This window comes from Molothrus ater, chromosome 17, assembly GCF_012460135.2.
Source record: "Molothrus ater isolate BHLD 08-10-18 breed brown headed cowbird chromosome 17, BPBGC_Mater_1.1, whole genome shotgun sequence".
Lineage (NCBI taxonomy): Eukaryota > Metazoa > Chordata > Aves > Passeriformes > Icteridae > Molothrus > Molothrus ater.
Genome location: NC_050494.2, coordinates 1,390,722 through 1,410,158, shown reverse-complemented (window position 1 = coordinate 1,410,158; position 19,437 = coordinate 1,390,722). Strand labels below are relative to the sequence as shown.

Here is a 19,437-nt window from a genome sequence, read left to right as displayed (position 1 = left end):
CCTATGGCAATGACAACAGCGCATTGACATTTGAGCTCCTCTTGTTGCTTCCCCTACCTCATGCTTTTCTTGAGACCCTTGTGCTCCCCTTGCTAGTACCTCATCATCCTTGTTGCAGGTTTGCATGGCCAGGTCTGTGTAGCAGGGGCCTGCAGGGTGACCCTCTATGAGGAGACACCAGAAGCTGCCCCCATGTTGGGCAGAGCCAGCTCCAGAGGGCTCCAGGATGGACCTGCCACTGGCTAAGGCTGAGCCAACCAGTGATGCCAGGAGGGCCTCTGTGATTAGATACTAAAAAAGGGGTTAACACTGCTGTGCAACAGCAGCTGGCAGGGAGGAAGGAGAAGATGTGAGAGCAACAGCCCTGCAGGCACCAAGGCTGAGGAAGGAGGAGGTGCTGGAGCAGATTCCCCTGCAGCCCGTGGTGCAGCCCATAGGGAGGAGGATTTTGACCCATAGCCCATGTAGGTGAGTAGAGGAACAGATCCCCACTGCACCCCATGTAAGGACCCCACAGCACAGCAGGTGGGGATGCCCTGAAGGGAGCAGCAGCCTGGGAGGAGCCCACGCTCGAGCAGGCTCCTGGCAGGGGCTGTGCTCTGTGGAGAGGAGTCCATGCAGGAACTGGCAGAACACGGGAGCAGTCTGTTCCTGAAAGACTGTACCCCATGGAAAGGGACCTTGCTGGAGCAGTTCTTAGAGAACTGCAGCCCATGGGAAGGTCCCACATTGGAAAAGTTGGTGCAGGACTGTCTCCCATGGAGAGGGGAATCTGTGAGGAGCAGCAGAGACAAGTGTTATGAGCTGACAGCAATCCACAATCCCCATCTTGCGCACTGCTCAAGGGGAGGAGGTAAAAGAGTTGGGAGTGAAGCTGAGTCTGGGAAGAAGGGAGGGTAGGGGGAGGTGTTTTAAGGTTTATCCTTATTTCTCATTTTCCTACTCTGTTTAATTTGTTATAAAATAAATTAATTTCCCCAAGGTGAGTCTGTCTTAACTGTGACGGTAATTGGTCAGTGATCTCCCTGACCCATGGGATTTTTATCACATTTTCTTCTCCTTTTCAGTCAAAGAGGGGAAGTAATGGAGTGGCTCAATGGGCACCTGGCTAGACAAAACTGACCCACCACAGTTCTCCAAATGCCTTCATCACCAGCTCCACCTTCAACACCCATTGCCCATGACTTCTTCATGTCCCTGACTCCACTGTCAGTGAAGGATCTACCAGCACTGCAGCATTTATTTTGCACTTTATTTACTGCACACTCAAGACATGCCAATGGCTCAGGCTACTCTATGATGTCCAGTGGTCTAGGCCTTCATCTGCCACCAAAATTCCCATACCAGGGCTGGACAGTCTGGAATTGCCTGTGGCAAGTCCACGGTGAGTCCACAACAGGTTCATGATGGGCGCCTCGTGGTACCGTGCCCCAGGTGCCATGCCCCTTGGTAGGGACCTCTCACTTTCTGCCCACATGGTCCTTCAGTGTCACCAGCACTTTCTGTGCCCGCTTCAGGACCTCCTCCTCATCCACGCTGGGGAAGGCCTCACTGGGGGTCATAGGAAAGGGATGGTAACTCGGGTACTGTGTGGCCTTGCCGTCTACACCACAGTCACACAACCACTGCACATCCAGGACGAGGCCCCTCAGCTCCGGCTCCTCTGCCTCCAGCCTTTGGGCCATGCCCATCAGCCCCCTATGGCCCGCAAAGGCTTCCCCGCGGCAAAGCACGGCTGCCACCAGCGCCTTCTCCAGGGCCTGGTGCACTTTGAAGAGCACCCAGTTGGGGCAGCTGTGCAAGATGTCATTGCTGGCTGCCTGCAGGTCACTCGTGGCCTGACACAGCCAACGCAGGGCCTCGGGGACAGATGGAGTCAGGACCATGAGCTCCTCACTGCTAAGCAAGGAGCCACTGCCTCCCTGCCCGTGGTGCCGGGCGGTGCTCACAGGTTTGTATTGGCCCCGCACCTTTGGCCCCCTGACACCATGCAGAGGCCTCCAAGTTGCCAGGCTGGGATCCTTCCATGGCCCCTCTTCTGCCACAGCTTCAGCCTCCTCCTGCAGCCTCTTCTCTGGCTCTGGTGCAGCCCCCACCAGTGCCACGTTGTTCTCCTCCAGAACAAAGGCAATGTCCTGTGGCTCCTGGCAGACCAGCATTTCACGCAGCACGGACAAAGCACGTGCCTCCAGCTGCCCACCCAGGATGTTGTTGATCTCCTGCGCCAGTGTCTCCACCACCCTCAGCTGCTGCCGGTTCAGCACCATCTCTGCATGCTGGATGTAGAAGAGACGCTGGGCACCACCAGCCAGGCACACGTGGATAACCTGTGATTGGGAGCTGCCCTCCACCTTTGCCCCACTGTGCACCAGCACAGTGCAGATGTCCTTGCAGCACTGCACTTTCACCTGCTCCACTGCAAAGCCACCATCCCCCTCCATTCCCATCATAGCCTTGGGGGTCTGCCACTGCAGCAGGGACTCCAGCCCCAGCCTAAACCACGGGGATACCAGCAGGGTCTGCAGACGCCTCTGTGCAGGACACTGAGAGCCATACTGACATGGCTGTGGACCACCCTCCTCCAGCTGCTTCTCTGTCACCTCTGAAAGCATCTGTGGCTGCAGCCGTGGTGGCAGCCTTTGCAGCAGCCACCTAGCATTACACCCAGACACTGGCAGTGCAGCCATGAACACAAAGGTCTTCTCCAGGGCCTGAGCAGTCTCTGAGGGCACACAGTCGTTGAAGCAGAGTTTGTGGGACAGCTCCAGGCAGTCAGCAGTGCTCAGCAGGTACAGCTCAGCCACAGCAGAGCAATCAGGGGGCTCCAGTTCCTTCCACAGCAGCTGGAAGAAATGCTGTGTGGCCAGCAGGACCGTCTTCTTCTGGCTACTGGAAAGGGTCCCACTGCCATGGCTCTCCTGGTAGATTTGGGCCAGGACACGGCTGTAGTGAGTAAGTGTGGGGACCTGGACAACGCCAAGGTGTTGCAGGAGATCTCTAAAGACAGCCATGTGGGGGTGAGTCGTGAGGAGGTAGGGGTAAAAGTCATCCTCGTCCGGGAGTGATGCCACCACCTGCCATGGCCTGGCCATGTCGTGTGACTTGGCCAGCACCACGGGCAGCTCAGCGAGGTGCTCTGCATCCACCTCCTCCAGATGGGTCTGCAGGAAGCTGTACATGCTACAGAGCACCTCGGCCCGTGTGCTTACCTGCCCTTGTGTCAAGCAAGCTGCCCTGCACACATGTTCCAGGTTGGCCACCACCAAGGCAGTGGGTATCTCTACAAGGACTCCCATGGCTTTCAGGAATGTCTCCTCAAGTTCAAGGGATTTTGGCAGGATGATGGCTGATGTCCACAGGAGTTCAGCCACATTTTTGCAGTAGGAAATGCTGCCTTTCAGAGCCACAGCCTTAGTGCAGTCTGCAAAAGGAGGGTGAAGGTTCATCAAGTTTGGGGGGATATCCAGTGGAGGCAGGAATTGGATTGAGGCAATTTTGCTCAGGAAACCCTTTGAGTCAGGATTTTTCAACAGGATTGCAAGTTGCTTGAGCATCTCCTGCTGTTGTTCCAGCAGTTCTGCAGCATGGCATGTAGCCTGAGTGGCTTCATGCTCTATCTCCTCAGCCAGTGCCAAAAAATCCTTTACAGAGAGGCTGGTGCGGACACCTGCCTTGCGGAAGAAATGCACAATTTCTTGCTGGTTCAAACGTAGCTCCTTAAAGAAAGATTTAGGCACAAAGCGGTTTTGGAGCCGCAGAGTGTGGAAGGAGGGCATGTCAAGGTAGAAGTAGGAGGCCAGGCGCAGTGTTCCGTGGGCATCTGGTATAAAGGCCACCTTCTGAAAAGCTGCCACAATGGTCTCCACGCTCTCATCATCCAAGAAAGGTTTCATGACAAAGAACAATCGTACAGCTTCCATGAGGTTTTGCCGTGTGAGCTGGGACAGCCGGGGAAGTACCACAGTCATGAAGAGCTTTTGGTCATCTGTGACCTCCCACTTCAAACACTCGGCCAGCCATTTGTGGAACGGGCTTGGTGTGAGAAGCAGCATGTCTTCATCCAAGTCATACAGGGCTTGGGCATTTGAGGGCACTTGTCCGTGGAGTAACAGCACCTTGCGGTAAGGAGCCACAGCTACATAGCCACCCCCAGACTTCTGGAAGAGAGGCAGATGCTGGAGCTGCTCCAGTGCATGTGAATCCAGCTTTTCCTGCTGGACAAACCTTAGCAGGGCTGACAAATCCTGCTCCTCTAAATCCCCCCAGCAGAGATCAGCTCTTGTGTCTGCCAGATGGGCCACTATAGCCCTGGGATCTGTGACCTGCAGTGCCCTTGGCTTCAGGAAATGGTAGGCAAAATCCCGGGGCAGCAGGGACTTCTGGAGCACAGGGATGCCCAGTTTGTGCAGCACCTTTCCCACTTCAGAGTAACACTCATAAAGAACCCTGGAGAGGGAGGATAGTGGCAGTAGGTGCTTTGAGTCTGTCTTATTCCCCGAATAGGCAGCACTGCCATATTCTGGAGATGATTCATGAATGAGTCCATGGTCACATCTGAGGTCTCGGAGAGGACCACACTCTCAAAGAAGGTCCACAGCCCCTTAAGCCACTCTTCCCCCTGAGTCCACTCCCACTGACCCAAAGCCTCCTGGATGAGTGGTGTGGCCTGTGGGAGGTCAAGCTCCTTCACAAAGCAAGGTGGGATCCATGCAGAAACACACTTTTGGGCAAAACGGTGGCTGTGCTTGGGGAAGAGGTGGGCAAAGGAGTTCTTGAAGACAGGGTGGTGGATGCTGAAAGCATTCAGAAGACCATCTTCTGTGGCCAGCAAGGGCAGGCCTTCCAGGATTGCCTCGTCCCTATCCTTTTGAGTACCTTGAGAGTGCCTGTTCCATCCTGTTAAGTATCGCAGCAGGTAGGTGCAGCTCTCTGGGGTCCTCAGGGGTGTCTCAGCCAGCTTGCAGGGCACAGGCAGAGCCAGGGCCTTGAGGAAGCATCGGAGAGAGTCTGGCCCTAAGACAACAGTGTTCACTTGGGCTTCAATGAACTCCTCGCGGATCTGCTGCAGGTGGGGGAATGCTGGAACCAGTTTCATGTTAAGTTGCTCCAGCACTTTCTGGACTTCTGGCTGAGGCATCTCCTCGAGGAAGTACGGCTCTGTTAGCATGTCCCCTCCACCTGGAGATGCCCAGGTTATTGTCACCCTGCCAGGTGACGTTTTTTCCCTGTACACAGGCACAAGGGGTAGGCGTGCATGACTGAGGTGCTTGTAGACCTCTCTCACCATGTCCTGGAACATAGGTAACACCCTTTTCATAACAGGGAAAAACTGGAGGAAGTGGGAGTTCAGGTGCTGCTGGCAGGATTCCAGGGACCAATACTGGAGCTTCTCCAGGGCTTGCCACTGCCTGGTGAGAAAGTAACAGTACAGTGGAACCACCAAGCGCTGGAGCAAGAAGCCATTCCAGGTTGCCCCTGTGCCACCTTTGTCCCAGTGGAGACTGCACCTGGCTGCATCCACAGAGAAGTTGGCATTGATGTGCAAAGGCAGCCCAGTGACTAAGGGCAGTGGGAGGGTGCAGAAGGCTCTGCCCGTGACTTGGTTCAGAGGCTCCAGGCGGGCAGCCACAGCCCCATAGGGCAGCCATTTAAGCTCTGGAGACTCCTCAGCCCTGTCCTGCACCCCAATTTGGGAGATCACCCTCCACAAACTTGTGGTCTTGGCCCTGCTATTTTTGACTTTTATGGTATAGGAGAGAGGGGTGGGGCTGTTCCCATCCATGGCTTGGCTTAATCTTGCTTGAAAATCCCGTCTCAACTTTGCATCATCCTCTGTGAGCTCCGTGGTTACCCGCAGCTTCTCCACCAACTCTTTCCCATCTGGGGGGATCTCAGAGAAGATGATGGTGTGGACATGCCGGAGGAAGAGCATCAAGTCCTCACCTTCCTTAGCCAGTGTTTCTTCCATGTTCTTGAAGTCTTGGTCTCTCATGACCATGTCAGACACCCTGGACTTGGCAGCCTCAGCTGCAGTGCGAAGCGGCAGCCGGAAAAGGACGCCCTGTTTCAGGTTGAAGAAGGATGGTAGGAAGGTGTCATAAATGTCTGGAAAATTCTTCTTGAAGTCAGTGTTGACAGTAAACATGCTACCAGGCTTCTCAGTTGTGGCTGTGGGCACGTAGTAGAGATGGGGATCAGAGACACACAAGGTACTGTCTCCAGTCAGGAAGGCTGGGCAGTCAGTAAAGTGGTAGACAGTGTTGAAGCCAAGGCCATGTTTGCCTGTAACATCCTGACGGTCTTGCTTGCTACCGACCCCCAGATGCTGAATGCCTTTAATGTCCTGCTCCTGGAAGGGGCGGTCATTGTAGATGCAGAGGGCAGGGCCCTGCAGGATCTTCCATTCTTCACTAAAAGTGGCCTTTGCTGGGTGCTGCCGGCGGTCCCACACAAAGTGCAAAAGCCCTGCACCAGCATCATCCGCGTTCTGAAGCACCTCCTTCACCAGATCAGGAGCAGACTCAGAGTACTCCTTCAAGATGTTCTTCAGTCGCACTGGCAAATCTTCATGGGGACCAAACGGCTGCGCCCAGAGGCTCAGGTGATCAGTGTTGACTACACATCTCTCCAGTGCTCGGTGGCGTGTGGTGGCCACCCCACAGTGCAGGGCTGCCTCTCGGGACAGCTGTTTATGGCACAGCAGGACATCTCTGTCCAACGGAATCCATGGTGCATCATTGAAGTAGAGCTTGTTGCTTGGGTGCAAAATGCCCTCCTCATCAGGCAGAAAGAGTTGCTGGGTCTGGCAGGCATCTGGCTGGTTGCCATCTTCCATCAAGCCACAAGACACCAGCCGCAGGGCCAGATTCAGCTCCGCAGCAGGCAGTGCCTTTCCAGCATGTGTCTCTGCCAGGGTGCAGAGCACTCGGGCATAATCATCCCAGGCAAATGTGTGGCGCAGCCCCACACACTCCCAGAGCTCTCTGTAGGGCTTGTACTGGTCTTGGAGCTGATGAAGGTATGGGGCAGCCTCAAATGACAGCGTCTCAGCCACAGCTGTGACTGGCACAAAACGGGAGCCCACCAAGATGAAGGGCTCCCCTGGGGCCACTGCCGAAGCCACCTCATTCCGGCTGGAAGGATGTTCCCGGAGCAGCATGTTCAGGTGCTTGTAGCAGCAGTTGGTGTTGTACTGCAGGGTCTCCAAAGGGAGAGTGTTGGAGAAACGATGGAGTGCTCGCAGCTGCTCAAGGACCTGAGCTGATGGTACCTGCCGGTCCAGCCCCAAGAAGGACGCTACCTCCTCGGAGAGGCTGAAGTTTTTCCCCAGCATTTTAGGAGCCAAGATAGGCTGGATGAGTCCCACTAGTGGCTCATGGAGGTGATGGTAGAGCTGGGCAGCTGGCAGCAGCACAGGGTCACTGCTGTGCTGTGCAGCAGGGAGGAAGGGCACAGTCTGGAAAGCGGCCTGCAGGGTGTCGTTTGTTCCCTTCTTCACTGCATTCCGAAGTAACTCAAGGATGCAGGCAGCCCTCTGGTAGCCCTGGGCATGATTCTTGGTCCAGACAAGCTGAACAGTCTTTGCCCTCTCCAGCAGCTCTGGCAGAGACACAGTGTTCTTCACCATGCCCAGCCTCTCCAGTTGGTTTAGTCTCTCCAGGGAAAGGAAGGCATTCCCAGTGGGGAAGCGCCCATCCTCAGGGTTGTATAAAGGGGCAGCACGGCCTCTGGGATGCACCAGGTAATTGATGAGCTGCAGGTGGCCATGAGGGGTGACAGGGATGCAGGGCACTGTCTGCAGCACTTTGTCCACACCCTCATGAGACATATCCAGTGCATGGAGCACCAGCAGGTTCCGGTCAGCATCAGGGAGATCTTCCAAGTTGGGAAGCACAAGCTCACAGAGAAAGCGGCTCCAGTCATAGGTTCCAGCATCCAGCGCCTTCCCAAGGCCCTCCTGCACCTTCCCAGGCAAGGCCACAGCCAACAGGGGACGGGGCACGGTGATGGCAAAGACTCGCTGTGCCACAGTACCCAGCTTAGGGTGTCTCTCCACAGCCTGGTGCAGGAAGCGGGCATCCTGCAGCGAGCACCAGGAGTGGCCATCGGAAAAGAGCCTTGGGCCACTCCTGGCTGCCACAGCCTGGTAGAAACCAGTCACAGCCTCTGTAAAGGGGTAACGGGTAGTGCTAATGTCTGGCCAGAAGAGATGATACTCATAGTTCTTTAACTCGCCTGCCTCATGCATGGCACGGAGATGGTCCAGTGCCCGGAGCCAGGCCATTGGCACAGCATTGTGGAGCAGCACCTGGTTCCACTTGCCCCGCTCCGCCGTGCTCCACAGCCCCTTGCGATTTGAGAGGATGCTGAAGGCCCCATGCAGGTGGATTGGCAGCCCTGACATGATCGGCATGGGAAGGTGGCAGAAAACTTGCCCTTTCTCAGCGTCCAGACGTGGCATCCACTTGCCATCTTCAGTAGGGGCAAGGGGAAGGGCCACACCAGCCATGGGAAGTGGAGGATGGAGTCCTGCCTGTGTGTTCTGGTGAAACAGTTCCAACAACTCCCCATCACCCTGACACACCAAAACCAGGTAGTGCCATGTGGTCCTGGATTCCTCCTCACAGGCTGAGAGCTGCTCGATGGCTGCCCAACTTGGGGGATCCCCAGGGGCCCCCAAGTCTCGGATCTTCTTTCTCTGCAGCGTGGCCAGAGACATGGTATCCTCTGCAGAAGTGGCCGTGTCTGGCAGCATCTCCAGGGAAAGCTCCCTCACCTTCTTCAGGAAGAGCAGCAGGAGCCGGTTAGAGCCAAGGAAAGCAGTTCCAAGGGACTGGATGCGCTCTATACCAAAGGCCTCAGAGCAAATCTGCGATGTCACAGCTTCCTCTTCAGTGCGAAAAGGCAAGCGGAAAAGGCTTCCTGGAAAGGGTCCTGGCTCAGGCAGGCAGCACCCAAAGATACCGTGGTAGGGCTGGAACTGCTCAGCAAAGACACGGAGGATGCGTGGTCGGCTGGAGAAGTCCAGGCGGATGCCAGGGGAGCCGGCCCTGGTGATGTGCTTGCCCAGATGGGTGCCATTGGGATCAAAGATGAGCAGTGTCTCCCCACTCAGCACTGCCGGCACATCCGTGACACGGTACACAGAGCTGAAGCCCAGCCCAAAGCGCCCGATCCGGCCTGCCTGGCCCTCCTTTGTGGCAGCCCCAATCTGGGTGATGTTCTGGAGGTCATCCTCTGTGAACAGGGCATTGTTGTAGGCCCAGAGGGCTGGGCCATGGCAGGCAGCCATGCCTGGGTCCAGCAGCCCAGAGGTGGCCTTTCTGTGGCACCGCAGGTCCAGGAGGAAGCGGCACACGGTAGCGCTGGCATCCTCTGCGTTCTGGACCATCTCTGTGAAGAGGTCGCCCTCCTCGCCGTACTCCTGGAGGATGTTGCGGAGGCGTCGGGTGATGGGCTCCGAGGGGCCACAGGCTGTGAACGGCTCCGGGCCCAGCACCCACGTACTGAGACGCTCCGTGCCCAGGAACATGGCTGTGCTGGAAGGCACTGCCTCGTGCACCACCTCTTGAACATCCTCCTCTTCCTCCAGCTCCATGTCCAGGTACACGGCAGAGGCAGCTGGACGGAGGGCAAAGCCTGAGCCCTGCGGGATCCTCACAGGAACCGGCACAGTGCCCTCGCCCTGGTGGCCCTGCCTCTTCAGCCACTCCAGGACAGCTACAACCACCGCCAACTCTGCAGCAGTGCCCGCTCGGGAGCTGCGCCTGTCTATGTCCTGCCCCAGGGAGCGCAGGGCTGACACCGCCCTCTCCTCACTCACCCCGTCCGCCACCCCCCAAGCCCTGAAGAGGCAGCCGTAGGACAGGAAGTCAGGGGGCACCCGGGGCACCAGCATCCCCAGCTCCAGCTTCTCAGGATAGCCCAGCACAGCATCACGTGGCAGGACAAGCCCAGACCCAGTCCACACAACAGCGCTATCCGGGGCAGTCCCAAAGGCCTTCAGGTTTTCCTGCATGTGCCAGTAGATGGGCTGGAGAGCAGGACCCACCTCATCCATGTTCCTGCGCCCCGCCAGCTTTCTCAGCTGCTCCCACACTCTCTCCGGCGGTGGGATCTGGCTCAGCCCCAGCTTCTTCTCTGCCTCTGACACAAAGGCGTCAGTCAGGGGCATGGCAAGCCCCACCAGGGATTGGTACTGCATGGATCTCAGCTCCTTAGGGGGCAGGAAGGGCTGCCCAGGCTCTCCTGTGCACTTGGACCGAGGCACCCAGGGCAGGGCCTGGAGCTGCCCGAGCTCTGCAGCACTGAAGCCATCCAGTGCCTTGGGGTGGTTGCAGACTGTGATCAGTGCCTCAGCTCTGTCCAGAGCTGCCGTGCCACCCTGACTGACTTTTGCTGCAGCTGCCAGGATGTCTGAGGGCAGCATGCACCCCTCACCGTGCCGCAAGCCCACGGCCCTCAAGGCACGGAGGACAGACGGATTGTGGAAGGCAGCAGGAGGAAAGCGCTCGGGTCCCAGCAGCGCCTGCAAGGTGCTGTCACAGGGGTCATAGAGGTCTTGCGGGCATGCGGGGCCAGCAGGGGTCTCCAGGAAGGCCAGCGTGCTGCAGGCCTGCCGGAGCGAGGGGCTCTGTGCAAAGACAGTGTCTCCGTGCTGCAGCACCCAGAGTAGCAGAGCCTGCATCTCAGCCACTCGTCCCGCATACGCCCCTTGGGCCACGGCTCTGACGGCCTTCAGCATCACACAGGCTGCACTGATGAGGGGCCTCTGGAGCCTCCTGAGTAGCTGCCGGTCAACTTCATCCTGGCACCGCAACACGGCCTCCGGCAGCACCACATCTTGGGGCAGCTCCAGCTCTGGCTCCAGCACCGGGGTGGCAGCGGCTGGCACCAGCTCTGTGGGCTGTGGGGTGGCCAAGCAGGGCAGTGGCAGAAAGAGGGGCAAAGCAGCCAGAGTGGCCATGTCCTGCTTTGTCAGGGATGGGAGGTCTGCCAGGTAGTTCCGGAGGGTGACCACATCCGCATCAGGCAGCGAGGCCATGCGGGAGGCCACTGCTGCAGCCCCCTGCCTGCCCAGGGCCCGAAGGGCATTGAGGGGGGATGGAGGCAGGACATAGCGGGGCAGCGAGCGGTGCCATGTGCTTGGTGGCACCACAGGGCAACCCAGGACCTCCAGCACAGGGGCCACATCAAGTGGCAGGAGCTGGTCCTCCCATGCCTGGAAGATAAGACTGGACTCAGGTATCAGTGGAGCCAGACGGACAGTGGGGGCATCCAGTGAGGACAGGGCTATGAGAGGAAGCCCCTCCAGAGGGCCCAGGTCTTCCATGTGGTGGGCCAGGAATTGCCACAGGGCTGGGAACCAGGAGGCTGGGGGCTGGGGGAGGCCTTGGGCTGGGCACCACATCACTGGGGTTGAAGACTGGGATGTCCAGGTGGGGGGCAGAGCCAAGCGCAGGGTCTGTACAGTCATGGCTGGGTCCAGCAGAACCAGGTTGGGGAAGAGACCTGTGTACAAGAAGCAGAGGCTGCATTAGAAACACGTGGGACCTGGGCCCTGGGAGGGGGACACAGGATGGGGGAGAAAGAACCTGCAGGGGATGAGTGGCCCCCATATGGGATATGGGAGGAGCTGGGCTCTGGAGGGATGGTGGATACCCTTAATAGGAGCACAGAGAACCCAGAAACCTCAGGGTGGGTGGGGATATAAGAAAGAGATATGGGAGGTAAAAAGGTGTTAGGGGGACCAGCACTGGGGAGCACAGAGTTCTTCAGAGGAGGAACAGAGTGAGACTCAGTACCTGAGGGAGCACAGAGGGGACAGGGGAATGTGGGAAGAACAGCAAGGACATGGATCCCCCAGAGAGACAGGGATGTACAGGGAGATACTGGGCTGCAGAGGAACCCCAAGGTGTACAAGGCTGCCTGGGCATGTTGGGGTTTAGGGGGGGCAACCAGGGACCTAAAGGTGATCCAGGGACCCCCATCTCTTACCCTTCTTGGCAATGCCTCGCAGGAGGCTGTCCAAGCCTGGCTCCAGGTCTGAGGGCAGGAAGGACCCGGCCAAGCCAGGCAGAAGCTCCCTGTGGGAACAGACAGAGGTGCTGGGGGACCAGAGGGGTAATGGGGAGCAGCTTTCTGGACACCTGCCTTAGCTCCCACTTGGTGACACTAGAGAAGGAGGGAAGTGAGGAGCCCAAATACCCAGGGCCAAATATCCAGGTTTGGCCATGCCTCCCCTTCCCAATTCAAGACCGAGAGCTGTGACTGTGGCCAGCTGGCTGTCCTGCCCACTCTGCAAGGAGCGGAGCTGCCAGGGGTCGCGGGCTCACCTGGGGCAGTCGGATGTGTCCACGTAGACCACGGCCGATGCAGTTCCAAAGGCCACAAAGGTTCCATCGGCGCGGGGCAGGAGGGGGAGGCCGCGGAGCTCAGCATGGCACCCATCCCCGGCCACGAAGCGCAGCAGGGAGAGGCGGCTGGCAGCCGGGAGCTCTGCGGCCCTGTGGCGCTGCAGCACCTCCCGCACGTGTCCCATCGTGGCCTCCCGCAGACCCTTCGGCATCCCCAAGTTCAGCGCCCTCCACACATGGGGTGGGACCTCGGCCACTGGCTCCCCAGCTGCCACCAGCAAGGCCTGTACCGCCCGCCGTGTGGCCTCATCGCCTGCAGCCACCGGCAGCAGCACAGCCTCAAGGGCCCGCAGCCTCCCCTGCCCCCCGGCTGGCAGCAGGACGGGGGCGGCCACCAGCTCCCGGCACACGCGGCTCACCAGGCTGTGGATCCGGCCGGAGCTCGGCGTGCGCTCGGGGTCTGGCCACAGGCTGTAGGCATCTGCACCGGGCAGAGCCACGGCCACGGCGGCCAAGTGGCTGTAGACCCGGGGCAGGAGGTCGAGCAGTAGAAGAGCATTCCAGTGGGCGTCCTCCTCACCCTCCTCACCCTCCTGGGGCCAGCGCAGGTGGCGGCGATCATCAGAGAGGGCAAAGGGAGCACTGGCATGGACAGGCAGCCCTGTGGCCGTCTCGTCAGTGGCTGGCAGTGGCAGGAAGCAGCAGAGCCGCCCTTGGCAGGCCCCGTGGAGGGGGTGTGCCAGGCTCAGCTCAGGGCAGCACCTCAGCTGTGTGCCCAGAGCCACGGCTGGCCCCTCAGTGGCTCTGCCTGTGGCCACCAGCCACTCGCTCCCTGCACCCACCTCATCCCCGTGCAGGGCCACCAGGCACCACTCTAGACTCAGCCCCTCAGCCCCTGATGGCACCGGGACAGGGAGAGGCTGAGGGGATGCCACAAGTGTTCCCATGAGTGTCTGGACCCCGTCAGGGGCCACACGGTGCAGGGCCACACGGCGGACATGGCGGAGGAAGAGGAGGGCAAGAGGGGCCTCTGTGAGGAAGGTCTGGATGAGGTTGCAGATGCGCTCAGGATCGGAGACCCCTGGGGCGATTTCTGAGGGTTGCCGTCGAAGGGGAAAGCGGAAGAGGGTGCCCTGGGCTGAGGCACGGTGTTGTCCTACAGCTTCTAGCCCAGCCCAGAAGGGCTCGAAAAGGCCAGGAAGGTCCTGGGCCTCAGAGATGTCCCAGCGCTTGCCACCACCAGGCAGCACCTGGCATTCGGGGTCCAGCACCCCCAAGTACGGGGGGCTCAGCACACCTGGCAGGTCTGGAGACATGGGAACCATGAGGCCACAGAGATGACATGGACACCACTGCCTTCCCAGATCATCCCAACCCATCAATGCCCACACAATGGCCTCAAGTTTAACCCCATGGTGCCTCCCATGATCCAAAGCTTAATCCCAATTCACCAGTCCTTCCTCAGTTTGTCTCCCTAGCCCTGCTCTCCGTTGCCAGCCAGCCTCCCTCCAAGCCTCCCGATGCTTCAAGTTTCCTCACTTTGGACACAGCCCTCCATTTTGCACACCCCCAGTGCCCCCAGTTCTCCCCAGCACCTGTATTTCAGTGCCTCCAGTAAAACCCACATGCCCAGTTCAGTCCCAGCTGAGGCTCCCAGTGCCACTTACCGGTGAGGTGGTAGACAGAAGTGAAGCCCAAGCCGAAGCGCCCCACACTGCGGGGATCCTCCCGCTTGTGTGACACCCCTGGGTGCTGAATCCCTGTCCAGTCCCGGGGTGACATCACGGCATCGTTGTAGGCCAAGAGAGCTGGGCCTGGCGGTCAGCACCATCCATGGGTTGGGGGCAATTGGGACATGGAGTGGGAATTGTCATTCACACTCAGTGTCCCCACAAGCTCCAGTCCCACAAAACCCCCCTCAGCAGCACTGAGTCCTCCCAGTACCCTCAGTGCTCCCAGCACATCCCAGAACCCCTCACCAGTTCCAGTTCCCCCAGTCCCTCCCAGCACCAGCCAGTGCCACCCCAGGGCTTCATCTGATTTTTCTCCCAGTGCCCACAGTGCCTCTCACCCTGGGTGCCCTCCAGTCCCCCTCTGGTGATGTCGAACTCCCGCTCGTCAGACACAAACACGACCTCATTAGCGCCGGCATCATCCGCGTTCTGCACCAGCTCCTGGAATTACAGATCAGTGCCCGGTGACCTGGGCCCTCCAGGCCCTGAGAAGAGCACCGACCCCCTCTCCCAGCTGGGCACCAAGGTCCTGGGGCTGGTGCTGGACAGGGACCGGCCTCACTGCCTGCAGTGCCTGCCCCACTGGGCAGGAGATCCCAGATGGGGTTCCCTGGGGGTCTGACCTTGAGGATCTGCCCTCCATCCGGGTACTTCTGCAGGATGCTGTGCAGGTAGTCAAGGAAGGTGGGTGCCCGCTGGCAGAAGGTCTCCCTGTAAAGCAGAGAGAGGGAGAGAAGGTGTGGGGGAGGCTCTGTAACCATGACACCCACATCCTCCTTGGATCCCACAGGATGTGCCTCTGCTTGAAAAGGGTCAAGGACCCCATCTCCTTCCAGGATCCACTGAAACAACCACCTGCAAGGACAACAACTACACTTCCCCAAACCCCCATCTCTTCCTGGGATGCTCCAGAGCACTGGTTTTGACTGGGATAGAGTTAATTTTCTTCCCAGAAGTGTGTCCAGGGCTAAGTTCAGGATTTAGCATGAGAACAGTGTCAGTTGCACACAGATGTTTGAGTTGGAGCTCAGTAAAGGACTTTTCAGTCTCCCACGCTCTGCCAGAAAGGGGAGGCACAGCCAGGAGACCCGACCCCAACTGGCCAGGGAGATATTCCGGACCCCAGAACCTCCTGCCCAGTGCAGAAACTGGGAGGGGGCTGGCCAGGAGTCACCAATCACTGCTGTGGGATGGGTGGGGCATTGGGCAGTGGGGCATGAGCAACTATTGGGCATTGCTGGTTTCTCTTGGGTTTTATTCCATTCTCTCTCCTTTTCATTACTATTAGTAGCAGCAGTAACATCAATACATTTAGCTTTGTTTCAATTATTGAACTGTTCTTGTGTCAGTTCAGAGGTTTTACCTTTTCTTTTTGATTCTCCCCCACTGGGAACAGCTGGGCAAGGGTTAAACTGTCCTGAGGGTTTGGGTAACCAGAGAGTATGGGAAGGGAAGGGAAGGGAAGGGAAGGGAAGGGAAGGGAAGGGAAGGGAAGGGAAGGGAAGGGAAGGGAAGGGAAGGGAAGGGAAGGGAAGGGAAGGGAAGGGAAGGGAAGGGAAGGGAAGGGAAGGTGGTTTGACAGGAAATATGTTTTCTGGGATGCTGTGGTCAGGCCAATTGGTGCTCAGATTTTAATATTGGCACCTAATGTGGCCATTGGGACATTGGATCCGCCTCTGAGAACACAGGGTTAAAAGCAGGGCTCTCCCCTGGGAGCCTCTCTTGGGTTTCCGGCAGGAAAGAGTTTGGGTCTCTCCCCTGGCCCAGCTGCTGGCTGGGCGGGCAGAGGGGAAAGCCATGTGGCCGGGAGAGGTAGGCCTGAGCCCGGGGGTGGAAGGGTGGAAGAGAGAGAGAGAGACACCGGGAGCCATCGGGCAGCCCCCCTCCCCACCCCCGGGAGACAGAGAGAGAGAGAAAGAGAGAGAGAGCCGGTGCCTGGGACTGTAACCTTGAGACTTGATAAACGCGTGCCTGTGCCGGCAGCATGGCTGGGAAGGAGAAGAAGGGGGGGTGCAGCCGGCCGCTTGTAAGAGCTTTTAACCTCTTTTCAGACAATGAAGACTTTACAGAACATTAACCTTTCCTAGAAGAGAGATAGAGTGGAAGATGAAGAAGGAAATGGGCAAGTGTGAGAGAGGTCTGGGCAAGTGAGAGATGGTGGAAGAATAGAGAAGAATCTTGGTGGGAAGAGATGATGGAGTGGCTTTTGCTGGACTCTTTTTGTACAGCCATGGACAGAACCATGTTCCTTGTGATACAGAGACTGCATCTAGGGGGAGGCAATGCCTCAGAACCAAGAGGGTTCAGTATTGGTGCCCCTCGGACCCAAGAGGTGAAATATGGAGGGGACAGATGTCCCAAAGTTGAGACTGTGCCTTTTTGGAGTGGGACGAAGCATCCTTAAAAGTTGACCCTAGAAGCAGCCCTGGTCCGTGTTCAGTGGTGAGAGGGCTGGACATGAAAGGAAGAGGTCACCATTGGCACAAGAAGGACTCCTTCTCCTCTTGATGAACTGAGGATTGAGTATTCTGAAGGGTGGTGCTGGACCGAGAGTCGATGATTTGGGGGATGTATTGTATTGGGAATTTGGGGAGGAGGAGGAGGAGATGTATTTGTGAAGTTTTCATTTTCCTTGTGTGTTTCTTTTTTTTTTCCTTTCCCTTGTAGTTTAGTTAATATTTTTTTTTTTTTCCTAAGTGGGAGCCTGCTTTGCTTATTCCTGGTCACATCTCACAGCAGAAACCAGGGAGAGAGTATACTCATGGGGGCACTGGCATTGTGCCAGTGTCAAGCCATGACAGAAGGGAAGGGGAAAGGAAAGGCTGAGCTGGAAGATTTCTCTCATGGCTTGGCTGTCGCAGGAGAGAAGCCTAAGGGTGTAATTATTGGCAGTTCCCACTGGATGGCTCCCGAAGCCCAGCGGGGACGGCAATGCTGAGCAAGCCGGCAGCTTCCATTCAGCTCCAGCCGTCCTCTCGTACCACAGCCCCGTGTTACCAACCACAACAGAGTGATAACCTTAGCCCAGAGCCAGGGAGGATGAACATTCCCACGGGATCACACATACCAGGAAGGATTTTATAAAATGCACCTGTGAGCGCACGGGCAGGAACCACACGAGCAAACTGTGACTCACAGCTATTAAATAAATATGAGAGATGCTTACAACTGTGTTTTACCACACTCTGCTCAGATCTCAGCTCTTTGTGCCCTAAAGAGAGGACTGTTGTGGTTTAACCCCAGCCAGCAACTCAGTCCCACACAGGCACTCGCTGCTCTGGTGAGATGGAGGAGAGAATCCAGAAAAGGTAAAACCCATTAGTGGAGATAAGTATAGTTAAATAACTGAAACAAGACTAAATAAATTGATATTACTGCTGCTACTACTATTAAGAATAGTAATGGGAAGGAGAGAGAACAGAGTAAAACGCAATAGAAACCAGCAGTGCCCAGTAGTTGCTCATCACCCACTGACCAATGCCCAGCCTCTTCCCCAGTAGCAATCGGTGGCTCCCAACCCCCTCCCAGTTTCTGCACTGGGCAGGAGGTTCTGTGGTCTGGAATATCCCCCTGGCCAGCTGGGGTTGGGTCTCCTGGCCATGCTCCCCCTTGCTGGCAGAGCATGGGACATTGAAAAGTCCTTGCCTTGGAGTGAGCGCGACAGGGCTCCCACTCAACGTGTTACCAGCGCTGTTCTCACTTTGAATACCAAAAACAGCGCTGGAGCAGCTTCTGGGGAGAAAATTCTCTCTCTCCCAGTCAAAACCAAGACATCCAGCAGCGCCTGAAAACCCCTCCCTGTGAGCCCTGACCGCTGCAGTCCCCACCTCCCTCAGTCACCCTTCAGTTCTCCCCAGCACCCCTTGAGCCCCCTGCCCCACCAACAGCCCCCTGTGACCCCCAGAACGCTCCAGCCATGCCCTGTGTCCCCCCACAAACCCCCAGTGATGCCCCCAGACCCACTCACGCCTTTGGCTGCTTGAGGGCCATGGTGGGCACTGCAGGGGACCCCTGCCCACTCCCGGAGCTGCTGCCGCTGCCTGCCCGGCGCCGCCGCTCGGAGCTCCGGTCCGCCCCCTGCTCCGCCTCCCTGGTCCCGCCTCCCAGACCGAAAGTTTCGTTTCTCCGTTGCAGATGCGCATTCGGGGAAATGTGCTTTTGCTAGGTTTTTTTCTAAAATAGCGGCGGGGAGCAAGGAGACATGAAAGGCGGTGCGCGGGACCAGGGCGGGAACTTGCCTATGGGGCAGGGATATGGGAATGTGGATACCTGGATGGGGTATGGGAATACGTGGGTGTTGGATGATATGTGCTTCTGATTTAGAGATGGGGTAACTGAGAGGTGTTTTAAAAACTTTTATTCTATTTTCAGTCTCATGAGAAGGGTGAGACAATACAGCTGTTATAATTCACATCATCATAATCAGGAGTTAACTATTTCCTAATTACAATACACTATTAACTGTTTCTTGGCCTATCAGGTTTAGCCACACCATGTTGTAGATGCCTTAAAGCCAATCATCTAAAACGATTTCTTGTGGGTCTCACTACAATGCATCTTTCATGGTTCTATTTCTCTAAAGTATTTAGTCTTATTTGCAAGGCCATCTTTTGAAACTTGTTTCTAGCTCCATTTGTCTCTCACCAATATCTGTCCTATTCCATGGCTTTTCTAAGTCAGCATTTCTTATCTCAAAGTTTGCATATGGATGTATACTGTGTGAGCCTTCTGTCAGGCCCTGAGAACTCTCTACAAATCCATTTCCCACACGTGTGGATATGGCTACAGGGATATGGAAAATGTAGGGATGCACCTACAGGGATGTGATGTGGGCGTACATGGGGATATGGCTGCAGAGATGTGGTGTGTGACTATGTGGGGACACTGCTGTGGGCCCAGGGCCATCAGGGCCTGGTCTCCTGCCTCAGACTGGCCTGCAGAAACACCCAAACTGTCCTGGGTGAAGGGGCTCTGTCTAATGGATCATGGGGCCATATGGAGATAATTTGTACTGCAGAGATCACATAAGACAAATTTCAGCCCCATGGACTGTTACAGACCATGTGGGGACCACACGACACCACATTGAGGCTACTTGGACTGCAGAGTGCAGGCAGAAAGACCACGGAGACATGAGACCACTTGGAATGTGTGAAGAAGGAACCTGCAGGACACAGTGACTTGGGGCAAATGTAGGACAAATTTCAGGGGATGCCAGTGGGAAGTGGGGAATGAATCCCTTGGTTTGCTTTTCTTCCATGTGCAGCTTTTCCTTCCCTTATTAAACACCTTTACCTCAAACCACTGGGGTTTTTTTCACTTTGACCACTTGATTCTCTCCACTGCCC

At 57.0% G+C, this 19,437-nt stretch overlaps 1 protein-coding gene across 1 annotated transcript; it reads right to left on the bottom strand.

Moving 5' to 3' along the window:
- Positions 1 to 1,233: 1,233 nt before the first annotated feature.
- Positions 1,234 to 18,079, bottom strand: LOC118694722 (sacsin-like). The gene is given in 8 exon segments (XM_036395907.1): positions 1,234 to 4,495; positions 4,498 to 11,511; positions 11,998 to 12,086; positions 12,336 to 13,662; positions 14,024 to 14,170; positions 14,428 to 14,530; positions 14,713 to 14,800; positions 18,057 to 18,079. Coding segments are annotated over 8 exon segments (11,826 nt in total). The 3' UTR covers positions 1,234 to 1,460.
- Between the last annotated feature and the right edge of the window lie 1,358 nt (positions 18,080 to 19,437).